This window comes from Gobius niger (genome assembly GCF_951799975.1).
Source record: "Gobius niger genome assembly, chromosome: 12".
Classification (NCBI taxonomy): domain Eukaryota; kingdom Metazoa; phylum Chordata; class Actinopteri; order Gobiiformes; family Gobiidae; genus Gobius; species Gobius niger.
Window position 1 is genome coordinate 8,515,545 of NC_136863.1, and position 26,777 is coordinate 8,542,321.

Genomic DNA, 26,777 nt, shown 5'->3' on the forward strand with positions numbered 1-26,777 from the left:
CGCAATCTTATAATGATAGATTTAAAACATGTCTGACCTTAAGACACTGTGAAACTAACCACCTAACTCCTAACCTTTCTCCTAAACCCAATCCTACTGACTCCCAACCTTACCCTCACTCTTCCCCTAAAACATTCTGCAACTATTAGTATATATATATATATATATATATATATATATATATATATATATATATATATATATATATTGTTTATTGGTTGTCACAATAAAGAAGTTGTAAATTAAAAACTAAATGTTCGTTTTATCTAATAAAAAAAACAAAGGTTCCTTTGCACAATTTGTATAGGTGAGTCCATACATTACTTAATATAGTATAGAGTTGTTTTACACTTATTACGAACTTATTACAACAGCATTATCTCAACATGAGGCTTTGTATGTATTTCAGATGAGTATATAAAGTGATAAAGTAGGTATTATTAACCTATTATTATCACAGCTTATGATTGCAGCATGGGGCTAATATAACAAAGTTTAATTGTCTAAGTCTACATGACTTAAATATAATTTAGGTTTAAACATGGTTAAGGTGGGGAGTTGAGGTTAGGGACAGGGTTATGGTTAATGTAAGGGTTAGGAAAAGGGATAAGCACAGTGTAAGGGGTGGGTGAATGGCCCAAACACATCCTGTAGTAACATTGTATGTTCTTTCAACAGTTTCTTGACCTTGATTAGCTATGTCTGAGCTGAAAAAATGTATATAAAAAAGCACCTCAAAGACATTCATGACATTATGTTTTTATTTTACATGTTGATGCATAGCAGAGCCTGTTTTTTAGCATGTTCATTGAAAACTCAACTGCAGCATATCTACATGTAACTACAAAACAATGATGAGCATCATTATTAAGCTTCATCAGAAAGATACGCGTGTAGGTTGAGCTCCTCTTCAGTGCGAGTGCTGGCGCACATGTCTGCTGTTGCTGCTCAGCAGTTTGGGATAAGCTGTTTCAAGGGAGCGTCCATGTCTGACGACCACGAGCTCCATCTGGCACTGGTCAATGTTGACCAGTTCAATGGTGCTCCTGTCTGTGTTCAGGAGGAAAACCACCGTGTACAGGGCCATCTCAAACTCAGGACTGGTCCCAATGAAGGCACTGCCCACAGGTTTGACCACTCCATGCCACGTGAACTGCAGGTTCAGGACATGGTCGTCCTGGTCTGGCTGCAAATACAACATGCTTCATGTCACTATTTCTCAGACACTCTCATTAGTACTATCTGCTGGTACTTACCAGATCACGGTGGCCTGCCTTGAATCCTTTGTAATCCAAGTGTCGATTTTTCTCCTGGAGGTAAAACTGGACCCAGTTATGGAAACCGATGAGTTCATTACCAGACCGTGTTTCTCCAACAAAAACGTGCTCAAAACCACACGAGTCCAGTCTAGAAGAAAACACAATCACTCCATCTTTTTCTGAGATATGTATAATATAATTAGCATTTGTTAACTCACCGAGAGTTCCTCTGGCGACGGTACAGCTGAAACCAGATCAGCTTGAGCTGCTCCTTGAACTGCCTCACATCAGAGTTGCTCAGCCTTTTGCTCACCAAGTACTGGTGGGCACGCTGCATTAATAAATGGTAAATGATCTCAACTTATTTACTTACAGGTGGGCACACTGCTTTCACAACATAAATCAATTGTAGTAAGTGGCATTACTACAACAAAAACAACCACATGTACAGCATTTTGTACTTTCATAAAAGATTGTGTTTTCAAATGCACACATACAAGTTCTCACAGAGGGTCACAGCACAGATGTTGTAGTGATTTTCTTGCCAAAATTCCAAACTCATGTGCTGCACTCATTCAGAAAAAAAAAAAAACTCTTATTCCCTTTGGAGTCCAGCTGTTGCTCCAGTCCTCCAAATCTGATCATACAAGTGCCAAAGTCAAGACGATAGGAAACATAGTAATATTTTCTTTTTATATAAGAGGGACAAAGCTGCCAATGGGAGGGGTGTTAAATAAAGGTTGTGCAACATGTTGAGTCTACTACCTTCATGACTGGGGTCTGCATTACTGCATCCAGGAATTGGCTTATCTCCAAAAGCTCCTCTGTTGTGACTTGTTCAGCCACGCCTGTCGACCGCTCATAGTTATCCAGAAGAGTGATCAGCCCTTAAGCACAGAATACTTTTTTGATGTGATTCAAAGTGATTCAAATCAAGAAGAAGTAGAAGAAGACAAACTTACTGGAGAATGTGGTAATGGTTTGGAACTTCGTCTCATTGACACTGGTAAAAAGAGGCAAAGCAGCATGGTCTGTCACTGCCTGGCTGCCCTGGGCTACAAATCCAGCCCTGCCCTGCAAAGACGAACAAAAAACAAGGGCTCAACTATAAGCCTGTGTCGCCATCACAAAAAATGAAGTCTTTTTACCTGCACTGAGAGAGTGTAGTCTACACCAGGACTCATGCGGTTTGTGTCCAACCTCCACATCTCATTGAAAAGAGTGGACAACTCCTGGTTCAGTGCTGGTCTGTGAGAAAAAGCATAATAAAAGCCTTAAACTAAAAAAAAAACTACACAGAAAAGCCAAATATGTTTGAAAAAATGCCACACAGTACCTGGCTGCGTCTAGTCCAGTGCAGCAAAGGACAACCAAGATCCAGATCATCCTGGAAAACATTTAACTTTAAACTTAATTTGCAGACAAGCAACATTCTTTCCCCCCAGATGTATATGTTTGGATTTGCTTAAGTCTTTGGGTTTGCTGAAGTAAAAAAGTAAATCACCTGGAAGTCATGATTCCTCTTTCTTGGAGCAGCTTCAGCAGAGTGGACTAACGGGCGGACTCTGGTCCTCTTGACTTGCCCAGGCAGGAAAAACACAAAAATACTTTCAATGACACCAAAGAGGCTCTAGAGGGCGACCTTCTGCATGGATTGAACGGCTGCAGTGTATTTTATATAACATCTTAATTGAAAACAGCGTTGATACTACGCTGGCTATGTTTTGCCTGATATTATATATTTCTACATCATTAATCACCACTGAGAGCAGGGGGAAAGGGGTTTAATTTTTAAAGGAACAGGCCACCATTTTACATACTGCGATATTATGTTCTAACCTGAGTTTAGACGAGTTGATACATACCTGTCTGGTCTTTGTGCGTGCCCATGAAAGAGCGTGGTCGCATCTAATTTCACCCCTGTTTGGAGCTATAGGAATACATTGGTCGTTTTGTGTGACTGAGCGCAGGCGAAAGACCAGACAGGTACGTATCAACTCATCTAAGCTCAGGTAAGAACATAATCTATGTAAAAAACAGTGGCCTGTTCCTTTAAGTCTAGAAAAATACAAATGCTATACCTAATTCATGACAAATATCCTACTACTTCTGTAGGCCTATTCAAGAACATTACCTTGTTTTAAAGAAGTTTGGCTACTCTTTCTGCAGTAAATCTGTAATTGTCCAGACAGTGTTTTGACAACAAATGAGAATTATGTTTTCCCCTCAATCTTTAAGACTCATTATTCCACTTATAAAGCGCTTTTTTCACCATTGGGCACTCAAAGCGCTTTACATCAAGGAACCAGTCATCCATTCACTCTCTCATTCATACACCAGTGTATGCTGTTAGGGCTGTCACGATAATTACTGTATCGACTTATCGTTCAATAAATAACAGATAAAACCATACATTTTTGGGCTCGATATTTATCGTCTATACATTTACTATAATTTCCCCACTATTTATTTCTTTGTTAAACGCAAGCAAATTGAGTTACATTATATTTCATGTTTATTGCAGCTTGTGTGATAGTTGACAGGATCTAGAATTGTTAGAGTCAATAATATCGTTTATCGCGATACTTTCCTGCTTCAATCTACTGAACTTCAAATTTGTTATTGTGACAGGCCTACAGATACTGAAGGCAAGGTGGGTGAAGTGTCTTGCCCAAGGACACTGCAACAACGTGCACCTTCAGGAGGCAGGATTCAAACCCCCAACCTGCACCACTGTCACCCTTTTTTCCTGTGTTTTTTATATTTTTTCATCTTAGTTAATCAGGACTCAAGCAGTATTTACTTAAAGTACCTTTTTAAAGGTGCATTATGCAACTTTTTATGAAGAAAAAAAAGTTGGTAATTCGATTATTACCTGTGGCCAAGCGGCTGTATGAGTCAGCATGGTGCCTTTACTTTTGATCACAGTGGTCTCTGCAATGCTCCAGGTGAAGGCGAAATGTTTGGTAAAATATTGGGAGAGTCGAGAGTCAATCCCTTTCAGAGGGCCTCATTAGGTTTGAATATTTTACGCCTATGGCTCTAGGATCACTTGTTTTGTAGGTTTTCTGATGAAAGGGTCCGTCAGAAGTGAACTTTTTTCCCCCATAAAAAGTTGCATTATGCACCTTTAACGTGAACTACATCCTACTAGAGTAAAAAAAATTCATAAACTAACATTCAGTCGATATTTTAGCTTCTAGCCATCTCTGAAAAGCAGTCATGATGTGTCAAATAGCAAAATGTGAGTTAAATATTGTTTTCAATCCGGTTTACTCTCCGTTATTGCTTTTGAGTCACAGTGTAACCAAGTTGTGAACTAAACCTTAAAGTCTTATATACACATACCAGCTGAATGTACTCCATTACTTCCAGATCAAATAGACAGAATTGTATTAAATTACTTTATTTGCTTAAGAAATGGGAAAACATAGAAAAGTTTTAATCTTGATGATATGCACAAGACAGTCTGCATTGCAACATTATTCATGGCAACCTGAAAACCACTGCTACACTTCCATAGAAACGTAAAACAAAGTAAAAAATAAATCAGCCTTTAATGGTACTTAGTGTTTAATACCATGCAGTCATATAAATAGTTTTTGTACTGAGTGTGATACTTGCGCAGAAATGTTTTTAGTGTGAATGAGTTCAGTAAATATGAAATGTAAGACCATTCTCAGTTTAGTACAAATGTTTGGCAGCACACAGACGATAATAAAGTCCATCTTTTCCATCTTTTTACAGTCACATGTATTATAGCATACATATATTAACTCTATAGGAGCACAGTATTCACGTATTGCTGCTTTGATTTAATTCCACTTTTAACAAAAACAGAAACATCTGTGACTAAAAACATTCCCAGAAACCAGCTGGCAGGCAGGAAGTGGTGTTGCCCCATGTGTCCCATCAGTCATATTTCAATAAACAAGGATAAAAACGATACAACGCTGAGGAAATGTAATACTTTTGGCTCAATTGACTGTAATACTAAGACAGGGGCTGCGTCTGATGTCCTTAATATTAGTACCTGTGTCCAAATGACCAGAAAGTTAAGAGTAGTGCACTCAAAATGTCCCACAATGCACCATGAGAACTAGAGAGGGTGACATTAGACGAGTAGGTTATTGCAGGTCTCTTGAAATGAACACAACACGACTCCATAGTCAGTTGTTGAGTTGTGTAAAAAGCATTTAAAAGTCCTATAGGCGTTTTCTTTTACTTGTAATGGAATAAAATTAGCTTCGTCCCTCGGTATATTGTAAAAGCAGACATTTGTGAAATCCTTTTTAGAAATGCCTAGGAAAGTTAGAAATGAGTTTGGACCTCATTGTTGTTATTGTTTAACCAATAAATCAACCAGGCCTCTAAGTCTGCTTACCTTCGCTTGAGCTGTTGATAGCGATGGGCAAAATGAGCCGAGGTGTTGACACGTTTATCAAGCTCAGAAAGTATCGCCTCAGCCACGCAGTCACTGTGTGCGTCATTTTCAAAAAAAGTCGCTGATCCACACTTACACTATGTCATTTTGTATCACATTGTGTCACACGCAACAAGCAGCAACAAGCAGGGGAGGCCAGTTCACTGGGAGCTACATCAGACTCGCTTTGTCATTGGGATTTATCATAAAATATCACAAGCATTTTCTATTTTATCATCTATTTTATTCATTTTGATGTTGCTGAATCACTTTATTATTCACCTTATTCCAGAGGCTCACGTGGGCGCCGCCATGAATTGTGCCCGCCCCTTCTCTCCTATCTGTTAAAGGGGCTAGATGCAACTTTGCCATTTTATACTCACTACTGCCATCTCAGGTCATACGTGTAACTGCACCTTCTATATTAAGCTTGTGCATGACGGCACTTCGGACAGAATGAACACCTTTTTGAGTGACAGTGCAGGATTTTAGAGGCAGTTGTGGTGAACAGGTCTGGGCTCATTCTACACATTGGGACATGTAGGGGGAGGAAAATACTCAATTTTAACATTTTTAAACTCTGTATAGTCCATTTAACATGGGGCTGGAGAAGTCCAGATAAAATCAGTCACTACATGAAAACAATGCTGTTTATCAGGCCGGGCAGAGAAACGGTGCAGTGTTGACTTGTTGGTGCAAATGAACGTTGGACATTTTATACAAATCAATCTACTAAACATCAGATTTGAGCGGTGAACTTTTTCTCTCGTTCTCCGTTTAATGAACGGGCTTCGCGCTCGACCGGAAGTGTCAGGACAACGGAAGTGCAGAGACAAAGCAAAAAGAGTCAAAAGTGGGCGGGGCGGAATAAGGTGAATTGGCTCACTCATTAGTTTCTCACAATCCTGAGTGCAGTTACTCTAACTGAAATATTACTTTAATACCTGCTGGTTAAACATTCATGAAGATTTGGTTCAAATTTCTGAACGAGAATGAACAAGATCAGCCTGTGTTGCGTTTAAGTTTTAAGGCTGACCGCTGTAATGCATTTTTCACCACCAGATGGCGCCCATGCTATGTAGCCAGTCAACACTGTGTGACACAATATTGATACAATCTGCCCATATCATCTGCCCATCACTTTCAAGCAAAGACCTATAATAATCTGTTTTCCTCATCAAGATAAAATTCATGTTAAATAAAACTTATATGACTTAACTGTATCCATGAACACTGAACGGTCACTTGTCTACAGTACAGATATAATTCAGTTTTAATTTAGTTTGATTTTTCTATAGTCTGCTTTAAAGTGCGGCGCTATTCAGTAACGGAGGGTTGAGGGTGGACATTCGGACACAGGACGTGGGGTATTTCTGGGGCGGTTGAGTTGGCACTGGGCTGCGTTCACAGCGGGGGAGGGTTAAGGTCTCGTGGTGCTGAAGGCTTCATGCGTTCGACTCTTCGTCTGTTACGCTCGGGTTCGGAGAATTGGAAATCTCTTTGAAGAATTCATCGTCTTTTAGCATGCTCTGGAAAAAGGAACGGGAAAGCAAGATTTTACTTTTTTTTACCGACTCAAACTGTGCTCGTTTAATTACTATTAGTGCATTTTTATAGACATTTCCTTACAGTGAGGTTCTGGATTCCCTCAGAGAAAGCCCCGATCTGCCTCACTGTACCTTCAGAGTCATCCATCTGTAAAAATACATACACACATAAGATAAGACACAACAGATATCATTGGGATTTTTACCTCCCCAAAGTAATAAAACAATCACACAAGTCAAAACAACTGATTGATTTTTCTCTCTACTGCAACTGTGCCGATGTATGTCTACTTTTTGTACATGATGTCTTGACTTTTGCCTTTCAGTATTGTATGTTTTTACTGTTCAACCTATTTTATGTGAAGCGCTTTGGGAAGCCGTAGTTTCTGAAAACGTACTAAAATAATAAAGTTACAGAGACCTTAGAGATAGTGTGCCATCATAATACAACAAGCTTTTTCTTGAATTAAATGTATTTTTGTCTTTCTAAAGTCAATTGTACAAGCAATTATTTGGTTAATAATGAGATTGCTATACACTATTTGCATGTAACTTAACCTCTTAACCTCTTACCCCCCGCATTTTCTCTAGTTCGGCTTTACCCAAATCTAAAAGCTTCTTGACTCGAGAGCTACAGTGTAATGCCTCATTTGAAAGCTAAGACCTACAAAACTGATTGTAAATTTTTTGTCTCGTTGTCGCCATGTTTTTTTTTAAGCGTTTATGTCTCACTTTTGTCTCTTTTTGTGGCTTCTTTGTAGCCACGTTTTGTAACTTTTTGGATTGTTTCTGTCACTTTTTTGTGGGTTTTTTGGTCATGTTTTTGTCGGTTGTTTCTTTTTTTTGGTCAGGTTTTTCCCACATTTTTCATCACTTTTTGTGGCTTTTACTTATAGCTTTTTTGTCTCCTTTTTGTTGCGTTCTTGTTGCTTGCTGCTTTATTTTTGCATTTCCATCCTAATTTTAAGCCTTTTGATTTGAGTGAAGCCAACTGGAGAAAATGTGTTCGGTTCAGGTGTGAGCAAAAAGGTTAAAACAGTTTTATTGATCGAAAAAGAAACAGTCTGTGTGTCCTCAATCACTGAAAAATATCTAAACTGACCTTTAAGTGTGCGTGGGAGGGTTTGAGAGAGCTAGAAACAAGTTTATACTCAACCACCTCCTCCTTTTATGATTTGAAATGGGAGAACTTGGTTTATGCAACTCACTAATTAGAACCTTTCTTGAAAAATGACGCCTTCTGTTCGGTGTTGTCACCTGTTCTAGTCGGTCCAGGTCGTCCTCGTAGATCTGCAGTTCGAATCCTTTCTGGAAGCTCCGCCCCTTTGGCATCTCCACATCCATCGGACACACGTACTCCTCGTTCTCCTCCTGCTTCTTCTTTCTCAGGCTGCCGAAGTTTCCGAACGACAGCTTCCTCGGCTGATGTGAGAACTCGGTGTTGATAAATTGCCATATAATTTAATTAAAGGTATAAAAAGAAGTGTTACCTTGACTTTGGTAGTTGCCGTGAGCAGCGTGTAGTCGGGATTCTCGAGACACTCCTGTTTGTGGTGCTGAGCCTCGGAGCCAATCAGCAAAGTGAAGTGTGTGGCCAGGTGCCGCCGCAGCAGGGTCTTGTTAGGAGGGATGTTCAAAAGCAACGCCATCGTCTCTACGTTAAACCTTGGCTCTAGCACCTGGCAGAGAATAAAACATGTTAAATGATTGCTCACAGTAAGACAATTTTAAAAATGCGGCTGTATATTGCTAAATACTGCATGTTATGTTTTTACCATGTTACTCAGCTTTATTGTCAATTTTACAACATGTAAATGCAGATAATCTAAATATTCTTTCTCTCACTCCATTGATGCAAAAAGACAAGAGTTAACAGAGCAATATCAAATATGTTATTTTTTTCTTCTTTTTTTTGGAATACTAAAACTAGATGTTTGTTAAGGCTCTCATTCATCCATCGCAGAAAAGTTTAAATCATCGACTGGAATGGGTTTTGGTTGTTGAGGAGGTTTCGCTTCAAGTCACAGAAGCTTCTTCTTAGCTCTTTAGGTCAGAAGAGATACTATTACCCAAACTGGAGTGGTCTAAATAAGACCCAGCCTCCTCCCTACTATACCTAAATACCCAAGTATAATACTAAGAATGTTTTCAATGCCACAAACAAACAAAAAAATCTGTGCATAATAAATTTCTGAAGATTTGTAAACATTAAATAAAACAGAGGAATGAGGGGAAATTGTTATCCAGAAGAAAATTGGATACAATAGGAAACTTTTGAGGAAAAAAATAGTAGGAATGTAGTGATGCACTCAAGCACCGATTCGATTTTAAGTTCTGAATTTCATTTTTTTTTTTTTTTTAGTTTAACATCTGCATTTTGGACCTTGTTGTAACAAACTGTAACTGTTCTCTCAGTAAGAGAACTTTACTTTACAAAAATATTGACATGAAAATGAACTAATCGTTTTGACTTTTCTTTTTACATCGATTCACATTTTTGATGAATTGTGTATTATTTCATCCCAAATTGCAGCTGAATGTGTTTTCGTATGCAGGCAAAAATAGTTGAGTCATTATTTTCCAACAAATTTAGATTGAATGCCAGTTTGAATCCAAGTGAAAGGCTTTTTAATGGCATTTAAGGCCTTCATTCTGGCACAATCCATTGCTTTTTAATAACCTGCGGAAACCCTGAAATAAGTGCAGCTGACCTAAACACTCCCGCAACAACCCCAAACATGAAAATAGGTTAAACCCTGCAGCTGCTAGGTACTTCTGACTGTGTTCATCTCAAGTCGCTCACTGCTCAGATTTCCCCAGCATCATTGAGGGAAGGGTCAAATTTCCCAAAGTGCACCTCAACACAATCAGTCCCTTGAAGCAATGTTTTTAAGGATGTAAAAACCGGCTTGCTGCTTTAGGGATGGCGAAGGTAATTAAAAGTGTAATAATGCCCCGTCAAAAATCATAGAGGAGGTCCACTTGCCATCAGGCCTCCGTGCACGCCGCTGCCTCTCAGGTTCGGAGCATATTCTGCCAGATCCACAGACCGCAGCCACTCCATCACTCTGTGGTTGGTCCACTGGGAGATCTCTGCTGGCGTGACATTGTTCTACAGGCGATACAGGTGGTTGATCAAAACTGTGCTGTTGTTTTTCTTCAACATGCTATATTGATTAACAAACCTCATCTGATGGCCTCCGGCGTAGGCAGTTGGGCTCGTAGTTATTGAGCCGTAAAACCTGGATCGCCCTCTTGATACTGAGGTGGTGGAGAACGCTCCCGACTTTGAGCGAAAGCAGGTCGTCCTGAGGGGCAGACACGCCACAAAAGTCAATTATGTTAGCTTCTTCTTCCTGATGCTATTAGTGTGTATTGCAGCTCCCACCCGGTGGCAGGAAAGTTGCAAGGGCAGTTTTCTGGACAGAACACCAGGGGGAGATGAAATACCACGCAATCATCCCATTAACACTTGTACTCCCCCCAGAGGGACTACGAAAAGGATTTATTTAGGTAAACAAGTTACTTCTTTAAACATTTACCACAAAACAACACAAAAATCTAACTTTTTGGCGCATCTATAAGACAACTCCAAACCCATGTCATAGCTCTTAATCATAGTTTAACTGTTTTTGTACATTTATAAAACTGACCATAGGTCTGTGGAAAATTAATATATAGCATAAGACAAGACAAGACAAGACAAGACAAGACAAGACAAGACAAGACAAGACAGATAAAGATACTTTTTGACTAAAATAATTCACCATCATTTTAATCAAAGGACTATTTTTGGTGACTAAAATTAGACAAAAACTGGATTCAAAATAGTTCCAGACGACTAGAAATCATAATGAAAATGTCAGGCTATTTTAGTTAAAACAAAATAAAAAATGAGAAGGAGGGACAAAAAAACCTCCTGTGACAGTTTGAAAGAGACTCATCATAAATTCAACTTCAAAGGATCCAGTCTGTGCTTTGTTCATGTGGGCTGATAATAATAATGAGTAATAATGATATGAATGTAAAGTTGACTAAATGACATTTACGTTATGTTACTGAACACTGACTGCAACATAACATACAAGAATTACCAGACTGGCACCGTATTAGAATGGGGTCACCCGACTACAGAGTCCGAACGTGCAATGCCACTCCTCTCAAACCCACTCCTCGGGGGCCTTGTGAGTCGGCGGTCAACACTCACCACTGTCATGTAATGCAACATTCGCCCGTCCACCCGCGCCTCGTCAAACTGCGTCTTGTACTGAGGCAGCCCGATGTCGTCCAGCCACCCTGAGGCGAGACACGAGCGTTAGCCGAGTTATCAGAGGCGGCCGGTGTTGACAGCCTGTACTCACGTGTCACCCAGTTGTAGTCCAGTTTGCCCTTGTTGTCCTCCTCCTCCGAGCCCAGCGACTGCAGAGCCAGCTGGAGCTTCTTCCTGTGCAGCGGGTGTTTGATTCCCAGCTCCTGGCAAGAGGAACGTCACAAAAGATGCAGAATAAGATGGAGTCCGCCTTTATCAATCACCTGTTTGTGCTTAAAATGCTTTCAAATCGAGGAGAAATTTTGATTAATTAAACTACATTAGTTACTAGGCCGGTCACAATAACAAAATCTGAAGTTCAATATATTGAGGCAGGAAAATGTTGCGATAAACGATGTTATTGAAGACATTTCAGTGCAACAGAAACAATGACCAAAAATCTGTTTGAAAAGTACTTCAAAAAATCTTAAAATATCCCACAATAAACATAAAACATAAAAATGATGTATTACTTTGGGAAAAAGACCGTCAGTGCCCTCTGCTGGACATTTCCTTTTTTTAAATTTAAGACACACTCTAATGGCTGGAGCGCGCATTCTAGCTATTTCTTTAAAAATCCATAACTCCACACAAGAATGGGCTATAGACTTTTTTTTTTGACATACTCAAAAATTCATGCTCTTCAAAGGGCCACATTAAATCATCTTGCGGGCCGCATGTAGCCCGCGGGCCTTGTGTTTGACACATGTGATGTAGAGGGAACTTTAGGCCCGTTTTAAAGCCCGTTCTCACCCGCTCTAGATCCTGCTGCGAGGCCTGGAGGAGAGTGTGTCCGGAGGAGATCCACACTCGGGCCATGTTGACGTACAGACCCAGCCCCTGCTCCTGCAGCCACTCGCACACCTGGTCTTTGGACCAGCGAGCGAACGGGGCGTCCACTTCACTGCAGAGAGAGGAGAAACCATCAAACAAAAAGTCAATTTAGCATAAAACCCCCCTTTAATCAGTGAATTCCTAGATAATATTTAGACCTAGTTTCGTCCAGTTTACTCCTAGTGTAGTTAAGTTGTGATTTAGACCTTTATTTACTCCTTTATTAAGGAATAGTTGCAGGTTGCTCTGATTTCGCAGAGTTTGCTCAATAATAGTTAATAGTTGCAACATCGTGAAATCCTGGAGGGACTGATGTATCTAACGCTTATGCTCATAAAGCTACTTTGATACTTTGAGTATTTTCACCTCTTATGTAATTTTTGCATGACAGTTGTTACTTCTACTACTGTTCCTTTACTTAATAATTTGGCTACTCTACTCACCGCTCTACATATTTTCGCAGGTGGTTCTTATGTCAATAATGTTAAGCTTCACTGTCCTAGTAAGCTGTTCTCCTCACCACAGCGTCCATCCAGTTTCATACGTGCCCTTGCGGTGCTATTGTGTACTATGAGGCATTGTCAGTCCCACAGACACGGCTTTGTCAGTGTCCTCTTAAACTGTACAGCGGAGATCAAAACAGGCCGAGCGCATTCTGAGGCTCATTATTCGGGCTGAATGCACACACACTCACTTGTTGACTCGCTGCAGGTCACGGGACCAGCCCAGCCTGGGTCCAGCTGTGGCCCGCACCCCGCCCCGTTTGAACTCGCCCTCAGGTAAGTTATCGTCCAGGTTGAAAGTGGTCGAGCGGCTCCTCTTTAGCCTTCAGAAAACAGAGGACAGAACAAAAGCAGACGTGAGCGGGTGTAAGGATTAGTGGTTATTGCAGAGAACAGTGAACATCCAAGTCCTGTATCAATCTCTTCCCTTTATAATCCCTTATAATCAGAGGAATTGCCAACAGATATTCTGCGTTTAGCCCTTGTAAGAAGCACTGGATACCATTACATTTTTTTCGATACCAGTACTTTAATGAAACTTGGTTTTCGATAACGATACCTGAATGATACTTTTTTATACACCTATACTAAAATATTTGTCATCTATAATTAATAATGTTAATTTATTCCTTTCTTTTCCCTTCCATTTCATTTGCATTTGTATTATTTCATTTGCATTTGTATCATTTCATTTGCATTTGTATTATTTATTGGAGGTGAAATCTACATAAGGGCAGAAAAAACCCTTTCCAAGTTTTTCTTATTTTCTCCCCATTTTTTTTACAATTTTTTCGTGTTTTTTCCTCCCAAAAATTCATATTATTCCCACTTTTTCCACGTGTTTTACCCCCTATATTCCCCAAATTTTAATGTTTCCCCCAAAGGTGTTCCCAAATTTTCCCACTTAAAAACATTTTCGCAATTTAAACACTTGTTTTTCCAAATGTTTTCATTTTTTTTTGCCCAACAGCATCAGAATGAATGTAACGATTTCATATTTCTTTTAGGTACCTGTTTTCAATACTTATTTTTTTCGATACATTAGTGCCTAAACCTTTTTTTCCGATACCAAACTGGTATTGTTTAATGGTACCCAGCCCTACTTGCAAGTAATTTGGAAATGTATTTACAGCCATACTACACTGTGAAATGCATTAGCAGGTCAGAAGTTAAACAAATGTCAACAGAAAAACACTTTCAGTCTGTCATGAGAAATACACATGACAGAAACCATGAGCTGTTATGAATGACCAACCTAACGATGAACTTTGAACATGCCCCAGAGCTGCTTGGATGTGAACTCAACAAGTACAGCTGCATATTGATTAATATATAGACCCACCAATACAAAGTCAAAGATCTCTGCTCAAAGTATTCACAAAAAATTCAAGCCAAAATAGGGATGATTTTTGCTCCAATCAGTATTAAAATGAATACATTTTTGAATAATTACATCTGCAATGAATAAGGGTAGGCACTCATAAGCTTTATAACTGTACATGTGAATTTAGAAAAACACATAAATGTAAACTGCTCAGATAAACTATTATAAACCTCCAGACTAAAAGAAAACTAGAAAAGCCAGAACAAAATAAAAATCATTACAGCTTTTCAAAATAAACTTGGCACATTGTTATGGAAAAAAATACTAGTGCTGTCAATTGATTTTAAATCCGATTAATACGAGGCCTAGGGTACACAAAACGCTCTAATTTAAAGCATTTGCTCACATTTCATTAGAAAACTAGTTCATAAAACTATGTGAAAAGTGCAGCTGCTTACGATTTGGTAACGTGTGCTCGAGATACAGGAGCGTGTTTGGTCAAAGCAACTATGTGGCAACTAATTTGTGATTAAGCCATGACTAATTAGTACATTTTCTTTTCATTAATCATGAGTAAAAGCTTCAACTCTGACAGCCAATTGCTGATCATATTAGATTCCTATAGTACATTTTCCTACAGCTCCACATCTGAGATACACGCTCCCTCTCGACCTCCGTTACCTCTAAGTTCTTCCTAAACCCAAACCGAGGTCCCACAAATGCATCACAATAATAACAAAGGGCTGTGGTAATGATGATCCAACTCACTTTCCGAACAGTTTGGTGATGCCCTTGGATTTCTTCCTGTTCTCGGGGGTCGTGGGCAGAGTGTGGGTGCTGTCGCTGTTCGTGTTCCTCTGGGGGAGCCCGGCCAGGTCCAGGTGGTCCGTGGTCGACCGCTCGGTTTCAGCTGGACAAATGAAAACAATTATTTAACTAAAAAAAAAAAAGGAGAAAACTATTGGAATGAATGGACTAATTCCATGGAGAAACAGCTGCAAAACACAAAGGCAAGACACAAGAACATGCAGAGGGTGTTAAGCATGCATTATCCTGAAGCAGTGGTGGGAAATCCAGCTCTTTGCACAGATTTGGTGAAGAACCAGCATTCTACTAAGAGCATTTTACTGATGATCATGTGAGTACTTGTTTCATTTGTTTCTCGAATGGAAAATAAGACAAATAGTTCTTCATACTGTATCTTTTCATCCCGTATTCGCTCCCATATACTTGCACTGCCCTGTTACCAGCTTCTACTCCAATACATTTGCTATCTTCACAGTCCACCAGACTAATTTCACACAGGTTCCTATCCTCCTATCCTCATGGGATTCGCTGCATGATTAACCCATAAAAATAACTAATTTCCACTTTGTTTGTACTGTATGTCAGAACAGGCGCAACTAAGTCCTGTTTTCACCGCAATAATCTCCAGGAAAATAACATCATACTGCCTCTGATACACTTTAACACGTGAATGATGAGGTGTCAGGAGGACTCAGCTGATGTAGATGCATTTATCGAGGAAATATGATCACAAAGAGGAAGAGAGCGTACTTCCGTTTCGACATTGTGGTACCATTTGGGTGTTTTAGCTTTATGGGGAAAGTTGGTGCATTCTAAGGTAAAAGAAATTAAGTAAGTCAACTCATTTTCAAATATCATCTTGGGTCGACCTGAGATGCATACTAACATGAGTTTCATCAAAGCTAAGAAGCTCTCTGAGTGAAAAAAGGTTGGAGACCCGTGATTTAGCCACTCAGTATTCAGATCAGGGCTGTGACGTCATAAGTCTCCATGAGTTCATGTTCGTCCAGTTGACATGAGGCAGAGAAGCCTGAATTCAATGGACACGGTGTTTGTTGCAGCGTAAATAAAATTGCAGGTGCTTCCAATACCAATGTTCAGGCCCTAAAGATTGAGCTAACATCTATGGGAACCAACTCTTCATATTCTCGCAAAAGAATTGTCTTTAACCTCTTAACCCCCGCCTTAACCAAGCAAATTTTCTCCAGTTCGGCTTTACCCGAATCTACAAGTTTTTGGATAGGAGCTTAGAGCCTGTAGGCCAGTGTAATGCCTCATTTGAAAGCAAAAACCGAGAAAACTGATTTGTCTTTTTCCTGGCATTGTTGTCGTAACTTTTTCACTTTCTTCACTTTCTTGCTGAGTTTTTGTCACATTTTTGTCACATTTTTTTTGTTTTTTTTGTCATATTTTTGTTTTGTTTTTTTGTCACATTTTTGTTGTTTTTGTCACTTTTTTTTTTTTTGTCAAATTGTTTTTTGTCACATTTTTGTAATTTTTTTGTCACTTTTTTATTGTTTTTTTTGTCACATTTTTGTTATTTTTTTGTCAAATATTTGCTATTATTTGGTCACATTTTTGTTGTTTTTTATATCATATTTTTGTTGTTTTTTAATCACATTTTTCCTTCTTTTTTTTGTCTTTTTTGTGTTTTTTCTGTTTTTTGTTGCTTCTTTTGACGCATTTCTTTTGCTTTTTTTACGCTTTTCTTAAGAAGCTTTTAGTGCCAAATGTGCTCGGTTCAGGTGGGGGTTAAGAGGTTAAGAGCCAGATTGTTCACAACAGACACAACACATCAGTTTCTTGAAGTCTGAATCAAAACCTGCAGGGAAACTTGAAAAGACATTGCATTTTCAAACATTCTGGGCAAAGGAGTGAAAATGCATGTTGAAAGAGGCTACAAGGAAAAAAAAAATACATGCAAAATGAAGAGAGGCAAACCAACAAGTGATATGCTCTATGCTGCACACTGTGGGGCATTAGAATAGTTTGAGAAGCTTTAGTGTCGTTTCACAGGACTACTCCTGCCCCACACGACCCTTACTGTACCTAGCTGAGGCGCACTGGCACTCCGGCTGCGGTCTTCATGTGTTACAAAGTGCACACAACACACCACAGGGATCCAACAGAGGGAAGCACAAGACACAAGGACAAACGTTATGAATGAAACGGCGTCTGGGCCCGCGGCAGTGAGGAGGTGGCACCAACACAGACACATACAGTAAAACAGCCCGGAGAGAGGGCGACAGGCACACCGCGCAGCAGAAACAGACTGCCATAATTAAACAGGGGACCACAGTTTGTGCGGGCGGCAAATTATGGTCCTGGTGCTTAAAGTTTACGCCATGGGAGTGGCTAGAGAAAATAAAATGTTAGGCAAAAGTGGCAGAAACGTCCAAAAATACAACTCCCAGTAATAAAAACCAAAGCAGCAAGACGGCGTCACAGGGCTGCACATCTTATCACAAACGTATGGTAATGTGTCTAACTAAATCCAAACAGACAAAAATGAAAACACACAGTTGTTTCTTTATAAAACCTAAAAGGAGAATGGTACATCTTAACAAAACACAAAGAGATTTTTGCTCTTGTTGCGTTCCAGGCAGTGAGAGGTCAGTTATTGCAGCTAAACGTGGCTGCTGCTTTAAAGACTCTATACCAGATTTTTTTGTGGTATAAACTTGCAGGGTCACTTTTCATGGTCATTGTCACAGAAATGCCAGAAAACTCACCTTGAGAGTTCATGAAATTAACATCTTTTGTTATTATATCCACAGTGTGTTTCCCATAAATGTTTACCATACACCTAAAGAAGGTCAAAAAAATAAATTCTCCACTACTAGCAAAAAAAAACAGCTATAGTGCCTTTAACAGCAGTAACAAAGAATATCAATAATTAGACTTTTCATAGAAAACAACATAATGTGAATTGAGGTCAATCAGCGAAATAAGCAAGTAGCAGCATTTTGAAAGCTTTGATACAATTACTGTTGTGCAAAGGGGTGGGGGCTAAAGAAATGCTAATGTTATACAAATATAGAATTGCTCTAATATATGTCACATTTCCACTTGTTTCTGAGGTCAAACCACTTTGTCAAATAAATACAACCATACTGTAGGCTGTTAACCAAAATGTAAATTATTATTTAAAAATTAATAGTAAAGAAGTGGTGGTAAACATGACCTAAAACACAAACCTTACACGCTTGTGTTTTATACTAATCAAAGTTCAATAACTTTGATCAGTGTTGTGTGGTACACTGTGTGGTACACTGTAGTGTGCTATACTGAGAAATAACTGGAAATCAAAGCAATCAAATATAAGAATTGTCCAAACTTATCTAAAATGAATAATAGTATTTAATTGATCATTTTGATTTTATCAATTATTTTACCAAAGAAAACCCACTGATTTTCATTTATTTTGTTTATTTGGTAGGGACAGCTACAAAAACATAGAGAAACTGTAACAGAAGTCTGATTATTTCAAACTCATGGGAGTCATGACATGTTTTTAGAGATGTTTAAGAGATAGAGAGACAACTGGAGAAAACCTATAGACTAAACATGGGAAGAGCCCATATACTGCACCCAGTCACAGCCTGAAAAGTTTGGAAACTCCTGACCAACAGAAATGCTGATATTATACAAATATCATACTGCCTTTTTGTTTCTGAGGTCCACTTTAATCACCCCAGAGTTTGCAAGTATCACTGTGCTCAAGGTCAGAGGTTGGGAAACTTCCCAGTTGCCTGGAAAGCACCACAACTGTGTATACTAAACTTTGTAACACAACACCCCCTGCACTTACCTATTGGTCATGAGATTAAATAAACCAGTGGGACATCTCTTACCGAGGTTAGGGGTGCTGGATGTCTTTTTGCCCACACGCATCTTAAAAAAGCCTTTTCCGAAAGAGGAGCGGGCCTTCCTGGAGCCAAAGCTGTCATCCTCAGTGGAGACGGGCAGAGTGGCAGAGGGGCCCAGGGGGGGCTTCTCACTCAGCTTCCTGACCTCCTCGCTGGTATTCTGCGGAAAAAACAAGCACAGCTCAGTACACAAATTGGAACAGCAATAACAACCACACAGTACATCTAAAACTGGCACAATCAGAAAATGGATTAGGATGCACTGTCATAGCTGTTTAATAGTAAAATGTGGATCTTTCAACAATGAACAACAATCTTACCTTTTCATTATTGACCTTATCCAGCTGCTCCTGGCTGCTGTTTTTAGCGGCTTCCTGTGTGCTGAGGTAAATACAAATAATACTTTACGAAATCGTCCAGCCTTAGGAATGAGGAGAACATCTTTAGTCAGAAAATCACCTTTCTGCTTCTGTGGGCGTAGACTCGGACACTCGCTCATTGTCCGAGGGGCTGGGCGAGGGCGAGGACTCCATCTGAAGCCTCCCGAGGCTCTCCTGCAAAATGTGAGTACGTCATGAAATACACCGCACAAGCCTTTACAGCTGCCAGTTTGTCTGGAGGCCATGAGAGAGGAGCTGTCAGGCGAACTGAGGGAGCGCAAAGATGTGATAATTCTGCTAATTGGACAGGCGCAGCAACACTCATTTAGAAGGTGATACATGCACTTAATGGTAGTTGGCACTTTTCGCTGAAGCTATAAACACGCATTGAGTACAGCACCGACCTCCTCCGGGCTGCTCTTCAGTTCTTCAGCGTCGTGTTGCTCTGACTCCAAGCAAACGGCGGACCATGCACCCATAGGACCATCGACCTGACCCTCGTTCTCTTTGACCTTGTCTGGAGAGGACACACAAGAAACACTTAAGTCAAGGAAACACAACCACAGAACCATAGACCAAACTCCTCACCATTCTTTAAATGAATAGCAGAAACACAAGCCTTGTTAAACGCTAAGTAGTTGTGGTTCATTGTTAAATTACTAAATATCAAAGCAACAGGAAAGAGCTTTTTTAACTGTGTCCTCCGCTCAAACTAACTGAAATGGTCTTTTAAGGATGAAAGTATCAGTGATTTCTGAGTTCTGGCCCCACATGATCCTATAGTGCATGTTTTTACACAAGGGGAAGATGAAAATTCCACAATGCAGAAAGGAAATCAAACTCCAGATCTTCTTGCCGTGAAGCTCGAGTGCACCACAGCGTCGCCATTTTAATTTTAACGACAATTCAGATACAACTAGTTTTGCCTGGCCTGCCAGACTACATGCTTTTTCAAAGTGATGTAGTCTGGGAGTGTGCGTAAGCTCAGCGATTTCCTGGTGGACTTGATTGACAGACGGGATCAACCAATTAGAGAGATGCTGGATATGACGCAGGAACAAGCAGCAGGAAGCCTCTTAAAAAACATCCTTTTCCACGAGACCGCTTCCAACGCAGAATATAAAATCCCAACGCGGTTTAAGGGATTTAATATTTTCCTAATGATTTAAAACAGACGAAAGAGCAGAAGGAAACAGTGCATCAGTCGCCACACCACCATCTTTAATGTTTTGGAAGTGTGTGCACCAAGTGTCTCTTGGTGCAATGAACTCCCGCCTCTCGGTACGCAAAAGGACCGATAGTGGTAAAATCGGGAAATGATTTGCCCGGACGGTGGTTCTTTTGAACAGAAAGGAGGAGCTTCTGGCCTGCCAGGCAAAAACTAGTTATGTTATGTTTGCAGACTCCATTCGATTTAAGCTTCATGACAACTGATTATGTAATATTGCGTGAAACTAACATTTGGTTCTGTAAGCTGCAGGATCATTTCCTTTGGACAGCGTTGTTAACTCAACTTCACAAGGGACAACTTTTAATCCTCATTTATTTATTTATTCAAAATGAATATCATGGTTTTACCTTTCATCCCTTGTACCGACATCACCATGTCTTGCACTTTTTTATATCGCTGCAGCGACTGTTTCAGTTCTTCAATCTTACGATCCTAAAGAAAAGAAAATACTCTGTAAGAACACAAACACATGAAGGCACTCACTAATGTTCACTGGTCTTTTAAGTTCATTGTACCTTTTCTTCATTAGCGGCCATCAGCGATTCAACTGCCTTTTTCATTCTCTGCACTTCCACATCTACAAAAAAGAAAACATATGAATACCAGGAAAGGAATGAGAAAAGGGAACATCTAAGTGGGTTACAAAACTAATGTCCACATTCAAATGTCAGAGCTTCCAGACGATGCCTGTAGTGCTGTTGTGTAAACAGAGATCAGACAGTGAGGGCGGGTTAGTGACCACGGGCTCACATGTACCGGGACACACGGTGGGAACACAGGCGCATTAGGCGGGATGAGTGCGCAGCCTCAATGGTTATGACAAACAACACAATCCATTCCTTAGTCCTTCTCCAAACAGGGAGCACACATTCCTCTTTGCTAATCGGGAAAACAAAACAACACGCACATACAGTCGACTTGTGGCTGAGGTTCAGATTAACTCGATGAGGTGGAGCTGTCTGGTATTAAAAGTAGGGCTGCACAATTGATCGTAATCGCACTTTGAGCGGTTGCAAAGACGGCAACTATTCAGGGAGGTGCGGTGTCCTAACCCTGGACTCGAGACCTTTACAAACATGTTTCTGAAATGCAAATGATGATGATCAAAACCGCAAAGAATTTCTTGAATTCCTGGCACATTCCATTGAAATCAACCAAGGGAGGAAAATCTGCTAGATTTCTTAAGATTTGCAAACATTTCATCAGAGCGCAAGTGCAGGTGTCGCAGCAAGTTGCGTTTTTTATTTATTTATTAATTGTCCGTGAGAGTAAATATTACGCTGACAGAAAAGGCGAAGGGAGAGAGGGATATTGTACATCCAATTACACAATGGAGATAATTGTTTTTACTCAAACATGGTTTAAAGTGGCGCTAGCCCACAGTTAGCTTTGCCCATTAGCCTGTTAGCTTCTTCTTCGTGATTCTATTAGTGTGTATTGGTTGCTTCGGTCCGGAGGCAGTCAAGTTGCAATTGTGGTTTTCTGGCCAGACACCAGGGGGAGATGAAAGACCCTCCAATCATCCCATTAACACTTGTATTGCCCCCCGAGGGACTACGGAAAGGATTTACAAACAAGTTACTTAGTACTGCTTTAGGCCTTCATTTAGGCACAATTTATTGAATGACCTTCAATGCTTTTTTAATGTCCCCGCAGAAATCCTGTAACAGAGTTGTTCCCCGGCTTTTGTTTGTCTCTTTTTCTTTTCAGCTAATGTTAATCTAGTGATTTACTATGCTAGTAATACAAAATGTCAGATTACTGTGCTCAATATTGTATTTCTGTCTTGTCTTGAATTTGAATTTCATCGTAATAGCATTCAGAAAAATCACACGCAGACATCTTTGTAAAATCGTGCAGCCCTAATTCAAAGTTTCACAGGTGAAAATGGACAAGCCGAGTTGAGGAGGCTCATGCTCGTTCATGCAGGTGCTGAGGACGGGTGCAGGAACAGTGCAAAGGTAGACACAAAAGTGCAAACACCCTTACGTTTCTCCTTCAGCCTCTTTTTAAGAGTTTCGTCTGGGTGAAAAACTGAACAAGACAAAAGTGTCACACTGGTTGAAGCAGCACATCCGGAGAAATGGTTGATATTATCACTTCATTATCGGTCTAACAGTCCAATAGTGTGGACAAATACAAGTTCTCAAAGAGTGTCTGTAATTACTAGGTCTAACCACATGAAACATGAACAGAGTGTAGTCTTCTCTGTTGGCAATTATGTCCTCCAAAAAAATATTATAAACATTTGGAGGATTCATATAAAGTATTCCCAAAGTTTGAGGTTTCACACCTTCGTTAATGATGTAAGGATCTCAGGAGCCCCAACAACAATAGAAAATTGACGCTATTCTATTCAAAAGGTTTTTTTATGTTTTAAACCATTAACTACAAAGTGAAAAAAATTGCTCCTTCGCCTGGAAAGCATTACTCACATCTAAAAGCTTTTTGACCTGAGAGTTCACAGCCTATAGGCTAAGGCTATTTGCTGTCACGTGTTCATCATTTTCATCATGTTTTCTTAACGATTTCATCACTTGTTTGTTGCTTTTTCGTCAAGTTTTTTGTTTTAAATGTGAAAAAAACTACTAAAACTTGAAAACAAAAACAAGAAGGTTAATTTTGTAGACCTTAGCTTTCAAATGATCCGTTGTATTGGCCTATAGACTGTAAACTCTCAGTTCAAGATGCTTAAAGACTTAGATAATGCCAAACTGGAGAAAATGTGCTCAGTTATGGTGGGGGTTAAATTCTTTCATAGTACTGTTTTACACTACCTGAAATGAGCTTTTTAATTTTATATGTCCCAATAAAGTTAATTTCTTTGTCAGTGTGCAGGAATCTCTCTTCTTTAAGTGAGTTGCGCCAAACTCTACCTTAAGAAATGAATATGTGAAGCTTTTATTTAATATACTGTCTAAAATGGAGCCACTAGAGCCAAATAATATCCATTGTAGATCAATATAGTTTGTACTAATTGAAGAATACTAAAAATGTGTGTCTTCTTCACATTGAGGGGTGTATAAAAAAATAGGCTTTACAAAGTTGTCTTGACTTAAATATTCTCCCCAATGGGACTGTTTCTACATGCAGTTTTATTAAACCAATAATCCTCCTTTCCAACCCAGTTTGTAGCAGACGCCGTCATCCCCCCAGTGTGTGCTATGACCGACATCTGACCCACCTTTTTCCGTGGGATCTCTCCCGCCCGGGGCCACAGTTTTGAAGCCTGTCTCGTCCTGCAGCCTCCTCATCTCCACGTCCTTTCCCTCCAGCTGCCTCCTCAGAGCAGTCAGCTCCTCCTGTGAGAGAGGAGGGGGGAGACGCCGGTGAGAACATTCCCTTCACAAACTCACCCTCCCCCACCGCCCGCACTCTGTACTACAAACAAACCACAACAAAAAAGATGCTGACGTGGCACTGAGGCATGCGACGCACACCTGCTGGAGGGAGAGCAGGTGCAGGAAGCTCGATCTGAAATGTCTGATGATAACAGCAACCGGGGGGGGGGAATGATGGTGAGTGAAGAAATGCACCGCAAAAATGTATCCAGTCAAGTTACAGTCGCTTAAGTTTGGACTCGTTTGAGCACGTACTCTTTGGTTAAAGGCACACTCTGTAACATTTTGGAATATACTGTTGCCAATGCTAAACATGCCCCTTATATTGTGACACAGAAGATGCTATTTTAGCGGTAGGTCATTAAAGCAGTACTAAGTAAACTCTTGCCCTTAGAGGCCATAAGCGCAACTGCAGGTGTCATAGCAAGTTGCGATTTTTTAACTTATTAATTGTTTTGGAGAGTAAATACTACGCTGACAGAAAAGGCGAAAGGAGAGAGGGATATTGTACATCCAATTACGCAATGGAAATCTTTTTTTTTTCACTCAAACTTGACTGTAAATACTGTTTAAAGTGACGCTAGCCCGCAGTTAGCTTTGCCCATTAGACTGTTAGCTTCTTCTTCGTGATTCTATTAGTGTGTATTGGTGGCTCCGGTCCGGTGGCAGACAAGTTGCAATTGTGGTTTTCTGGCCAGAGATGAAAGACCCTCCAATCATCCCATTAACACTTGTATTACCCCCACAGGGACTACGAAAAGGATTTATTAAGGTAAACACGTAACTTAGTACTGCTTTAAAGAATGGTTTTGGATAAAGAACTAATTTAACATCTAACCCCCTGCCTTTTCTTCAGTTTGGCTTGACCCAAATCTAAAAGCTTCTCGACTGGAGTAGCGGCTCATTTGTAAGCTAAGACCTACAAAACCGATCGGAACATTTTTGTCGTTTTGTTTTTTGTGACGTGTTTTCATCACTTATTCTGCACGTTGCTTTTTTGTTGTGTTTTCATAGCATTTTTACAATTTTTTTTTCATTGCTTTTTGACACTTTTTTGTCACCTTTAAGTTGCTTTTCCGGAACATTTTAGTTGCTTTTTTTGTAACTTTTTTGTTACGGTTTTGTCTTTTTTGTGCTTTTTTTCATTTTAGTCGTGTTTGTGTTACTTTTTAATTGTGTTAGTGTTGCTTTTCTGGGCACACTTTCGTCTCCATTTCAACGCTTTTTTCATGAAGCTTTTAGATTTAGGTAAAGCCAAATTTGACAAAATGTGCTTGGTTCAGGTGGGGGTTAAGAGGTTAAATCCCATATTTGGCTGCCATTGGCCAACATCTCCATGAAAACGAGCTGAATAAAGTGATAGTCAGGTCTTGGGAAAGGTGTTTCTTTTGTCATTTTAAGGTATTTTATTATATATAATCATATAAAGGATAATATGTATAAAATAAATGCTAGTATTTCATTCTATTCATTGGGTGAAATTTTATATCACGTACATTAAGATAAAAAATACCTATACTATACTATATAGAACACATAATAGCTTGAAAAAGAATAACACTAAAGTGACCAACAAAAGCATGTAAAATATTAGGTTTAAATCTAATAGTAGCAAATTAAACCCTCAGAGGTTTCACTCATATATTTTCATTTGTAAGATATGATTTTATTAATGGCCTTCAAATTAAAGTTTTCCTTGTTTGACTTTTGTTTTGACTTTTGTCAAAAGTCACTTTTGTTGTTTTCAGTATTTTCAGCTCCCATTTTGGATTTGGTTTAGCGCTTGTTTAATCCTGGTGGTACGTAGTGAGACCGATTGAAGAATCTCTTTGAAATCGTTTCACAATAATTTAGATGAAGTAAGTTTTGGGGAAGACACATCAAGTTTAAAACGTGGAAATACAATGAAACAAAAGCATGCCTTTAACAACGCTTTGGCAACAATGGTGTTTTCTCTATTTTAAGGGGTGACATCATCTCGCATACCAGACAGAATGAAAAACTTGAAGGTTCGAGGGGGAACGGATTTAGAGAAAATAAAAACCAGGAGCGCAGTCGCAGGGAGAGGGCCAGAAACCATAATGACACAGCAGCACACCAGCAGCCAGCGAACCTTCAGCACATGGAGGCTGTGCTCTCTCCGCTGTTTCTCATACTGAACCTGAGCCATTTTGATTTTGAGGCTGGACAGCTTGGCCATGACAGACTTTTGCGACCAGAGCAAGAGGCAAAGCAAAAGATCACACAAGACAGGAAGAGTTTAAGAAGTGCCATTGAAAAAGTTTGGAATAAGCAGCAAAAGCAGTTTGTACAGGATGGTGTCGGTAAAGCCTCTTACCTTTGTGGTCTTGAGTTTCTTTTCATATTGTGACTTTTCGCTCTCCAGGTCAGTAATTCTGTAACGCAGCTCATTGATCTCCAGAATCAAATCCTAAAATGGAAATATATCTTGAAAACTTTCATTTTGGTAGTCAATAGAGTGGAGAGTATTCAAGAAGAAGGAAGAAGGAGAAAGGGAGACAGAGAAAGGAGAAAGAAGGAAGGAAGAAGGAAAGAAGGAAGGAAGGAAGGAAGGAAGGAAGGAAGGAAGGAAGGAAGGAAGGAAGGAAGGAAGGAAGGAAGGAAGGAGGGAGAAAGAAGATGGAAAAATAAAGAAGATGGAAAAATAAAGAAGGAACAAATAAGAAAGAAGAAGGAACAAAGAAGAAAAAGGGGGAAGAAAGGAGGAAGAAGAAGGAAGAAGTAAAAAGAAAGGGGAAAGGAGAAAGAAGGGACTTTCTTCCTTCCTTCCTTCCTTCCTTCCTTCGAAGGAAGGAAGGAAAAAGTTAGAAAGAAGACAGAAAAAGGAAGAAGGAACAAAGAAGGAAGAAAGAAGAAAAAGGAAGAAAGGGGAAAGAAGAAGGAAAAAAGAAGGAAGAAAGAAGAAGAAACAAAGAAGAAAAATAAGGGA

At 39.7% G+C, this 26,777-nt stretch overlaps 2 protein-coding genes across 5 annotated transcripts in view; both read right to left on the minus strand.

Annotated features, from left to right (window-relative positions):
- Positions 1–747: 747 nt before the first annotated feature.
- On the minus strand, positions 748–2,848 carry endouc (endonuclease, polyU-specific C). The gene is made up of 8 exons (XM_079567603.1): positions 2,764–2,848; positions 2,596–2,646; positions 2,408–2,507; positions 2,222–2,333; positions 2,025–2,146; positions 1,478–1,590; positions 1,257–1,407; positions 748–1,186 (listed from the first exon to the last, which is right to left on the minus strand). The coding sequence occupies exons 1-8, from the start codon at positions 2,772–2,774 to the stop codon at positions 911–913; spliced, it is 936 nt and encodes a 311-aa protein (XP_079423729.1). The 5' UTR covers positions 2,775–2,848; the 3' UTR covers positions 748–910.
- Positions 2,849–6,644: 3,796 nt separating this feature from the next.
- ppfibp1b (PPFIA binding protein 1b) overlaps positions 6,645–26,777 on the minus strand; it is a 35,562-nt gene continuing 15,429 nt past the window's right edge. Inside the window, exons 7-27 of one of the 4 annotated variants that reach the window (XM_079567086.1) lie at positions 26,166–26,258; positions 23,671–23,788; positions 22,476–22,520; positions 21,002–21,063; positions 20,834–20,918; positions 19,660–19,772; positions 19,335–19,429; positions 19,196–19,256; positions 18,861–19,035; positions 17,056–17,088; positions 14,968–15,109; positions 13,067–13,198; positions 12,292–12,442; positions 11,591–11,702; positions 11,437–11,525; positions 10,415–10,537; positions 10,216–10,341; positions 8,720–8,908; positions 8,487–8,651; positions 7,312–7,377; positions 6,645–7,211 (exon numbers count right to left, since the gene is read on the minus strand). In XM_079567086.1, coding sequence (XP_079423212.1) covers positions 7,128–7,211; positions 7,312–7,377; positions 8,487–8,651; positions 8,720–8,908; positions 10,216–10,341; positions 10,415–10,537; positions 11,437–11,525; positions 11,591–11,702; positions 12,292–12,442; positions 13,067–13,198; positions 14,968–15,109; positions 17,056–17,088; positions 18,861–19,035; positions 19,196–19,256; positions 19,335–19,429; positions 19,660–19,772; positions 20,834–20,918; positions 21,002–21,063; positions 22,476–22,520; positions 23,671–23,788; positions 26,166–26,258 — 2,259 coding nt within the window. In that variant the 3' untranslated portion in view covers positions 6,645–7,127. Of the gene's footprint in view, positions 7,212–7,311; positions 7,378–8,486; positions 8,652–8,719; positions 8,909–10,179; positions 10,342–10,414; positions 10,538–11,436; positions 11,526–11,590; positions 11,703–12,291; positions 12,443–13,066; positions 13,199–14,967; positions 15,110–17,055; positions 17,089–18,860; positions 19,036–19,195; positions 19,257–19,334; positions 19,430–19,659; positions 19,773–20,833; positions 20,919–21,001; positions 21,064–22,475; positions 22,521–23,670; positions 23,789–26,165; positions 26,259–26,777 lie in introns of those variants that run through there. The other 3 variants (XM_079567083.1, XM_079567085.1, XM_079567084.1) reach the window with 3 other exon arrangements.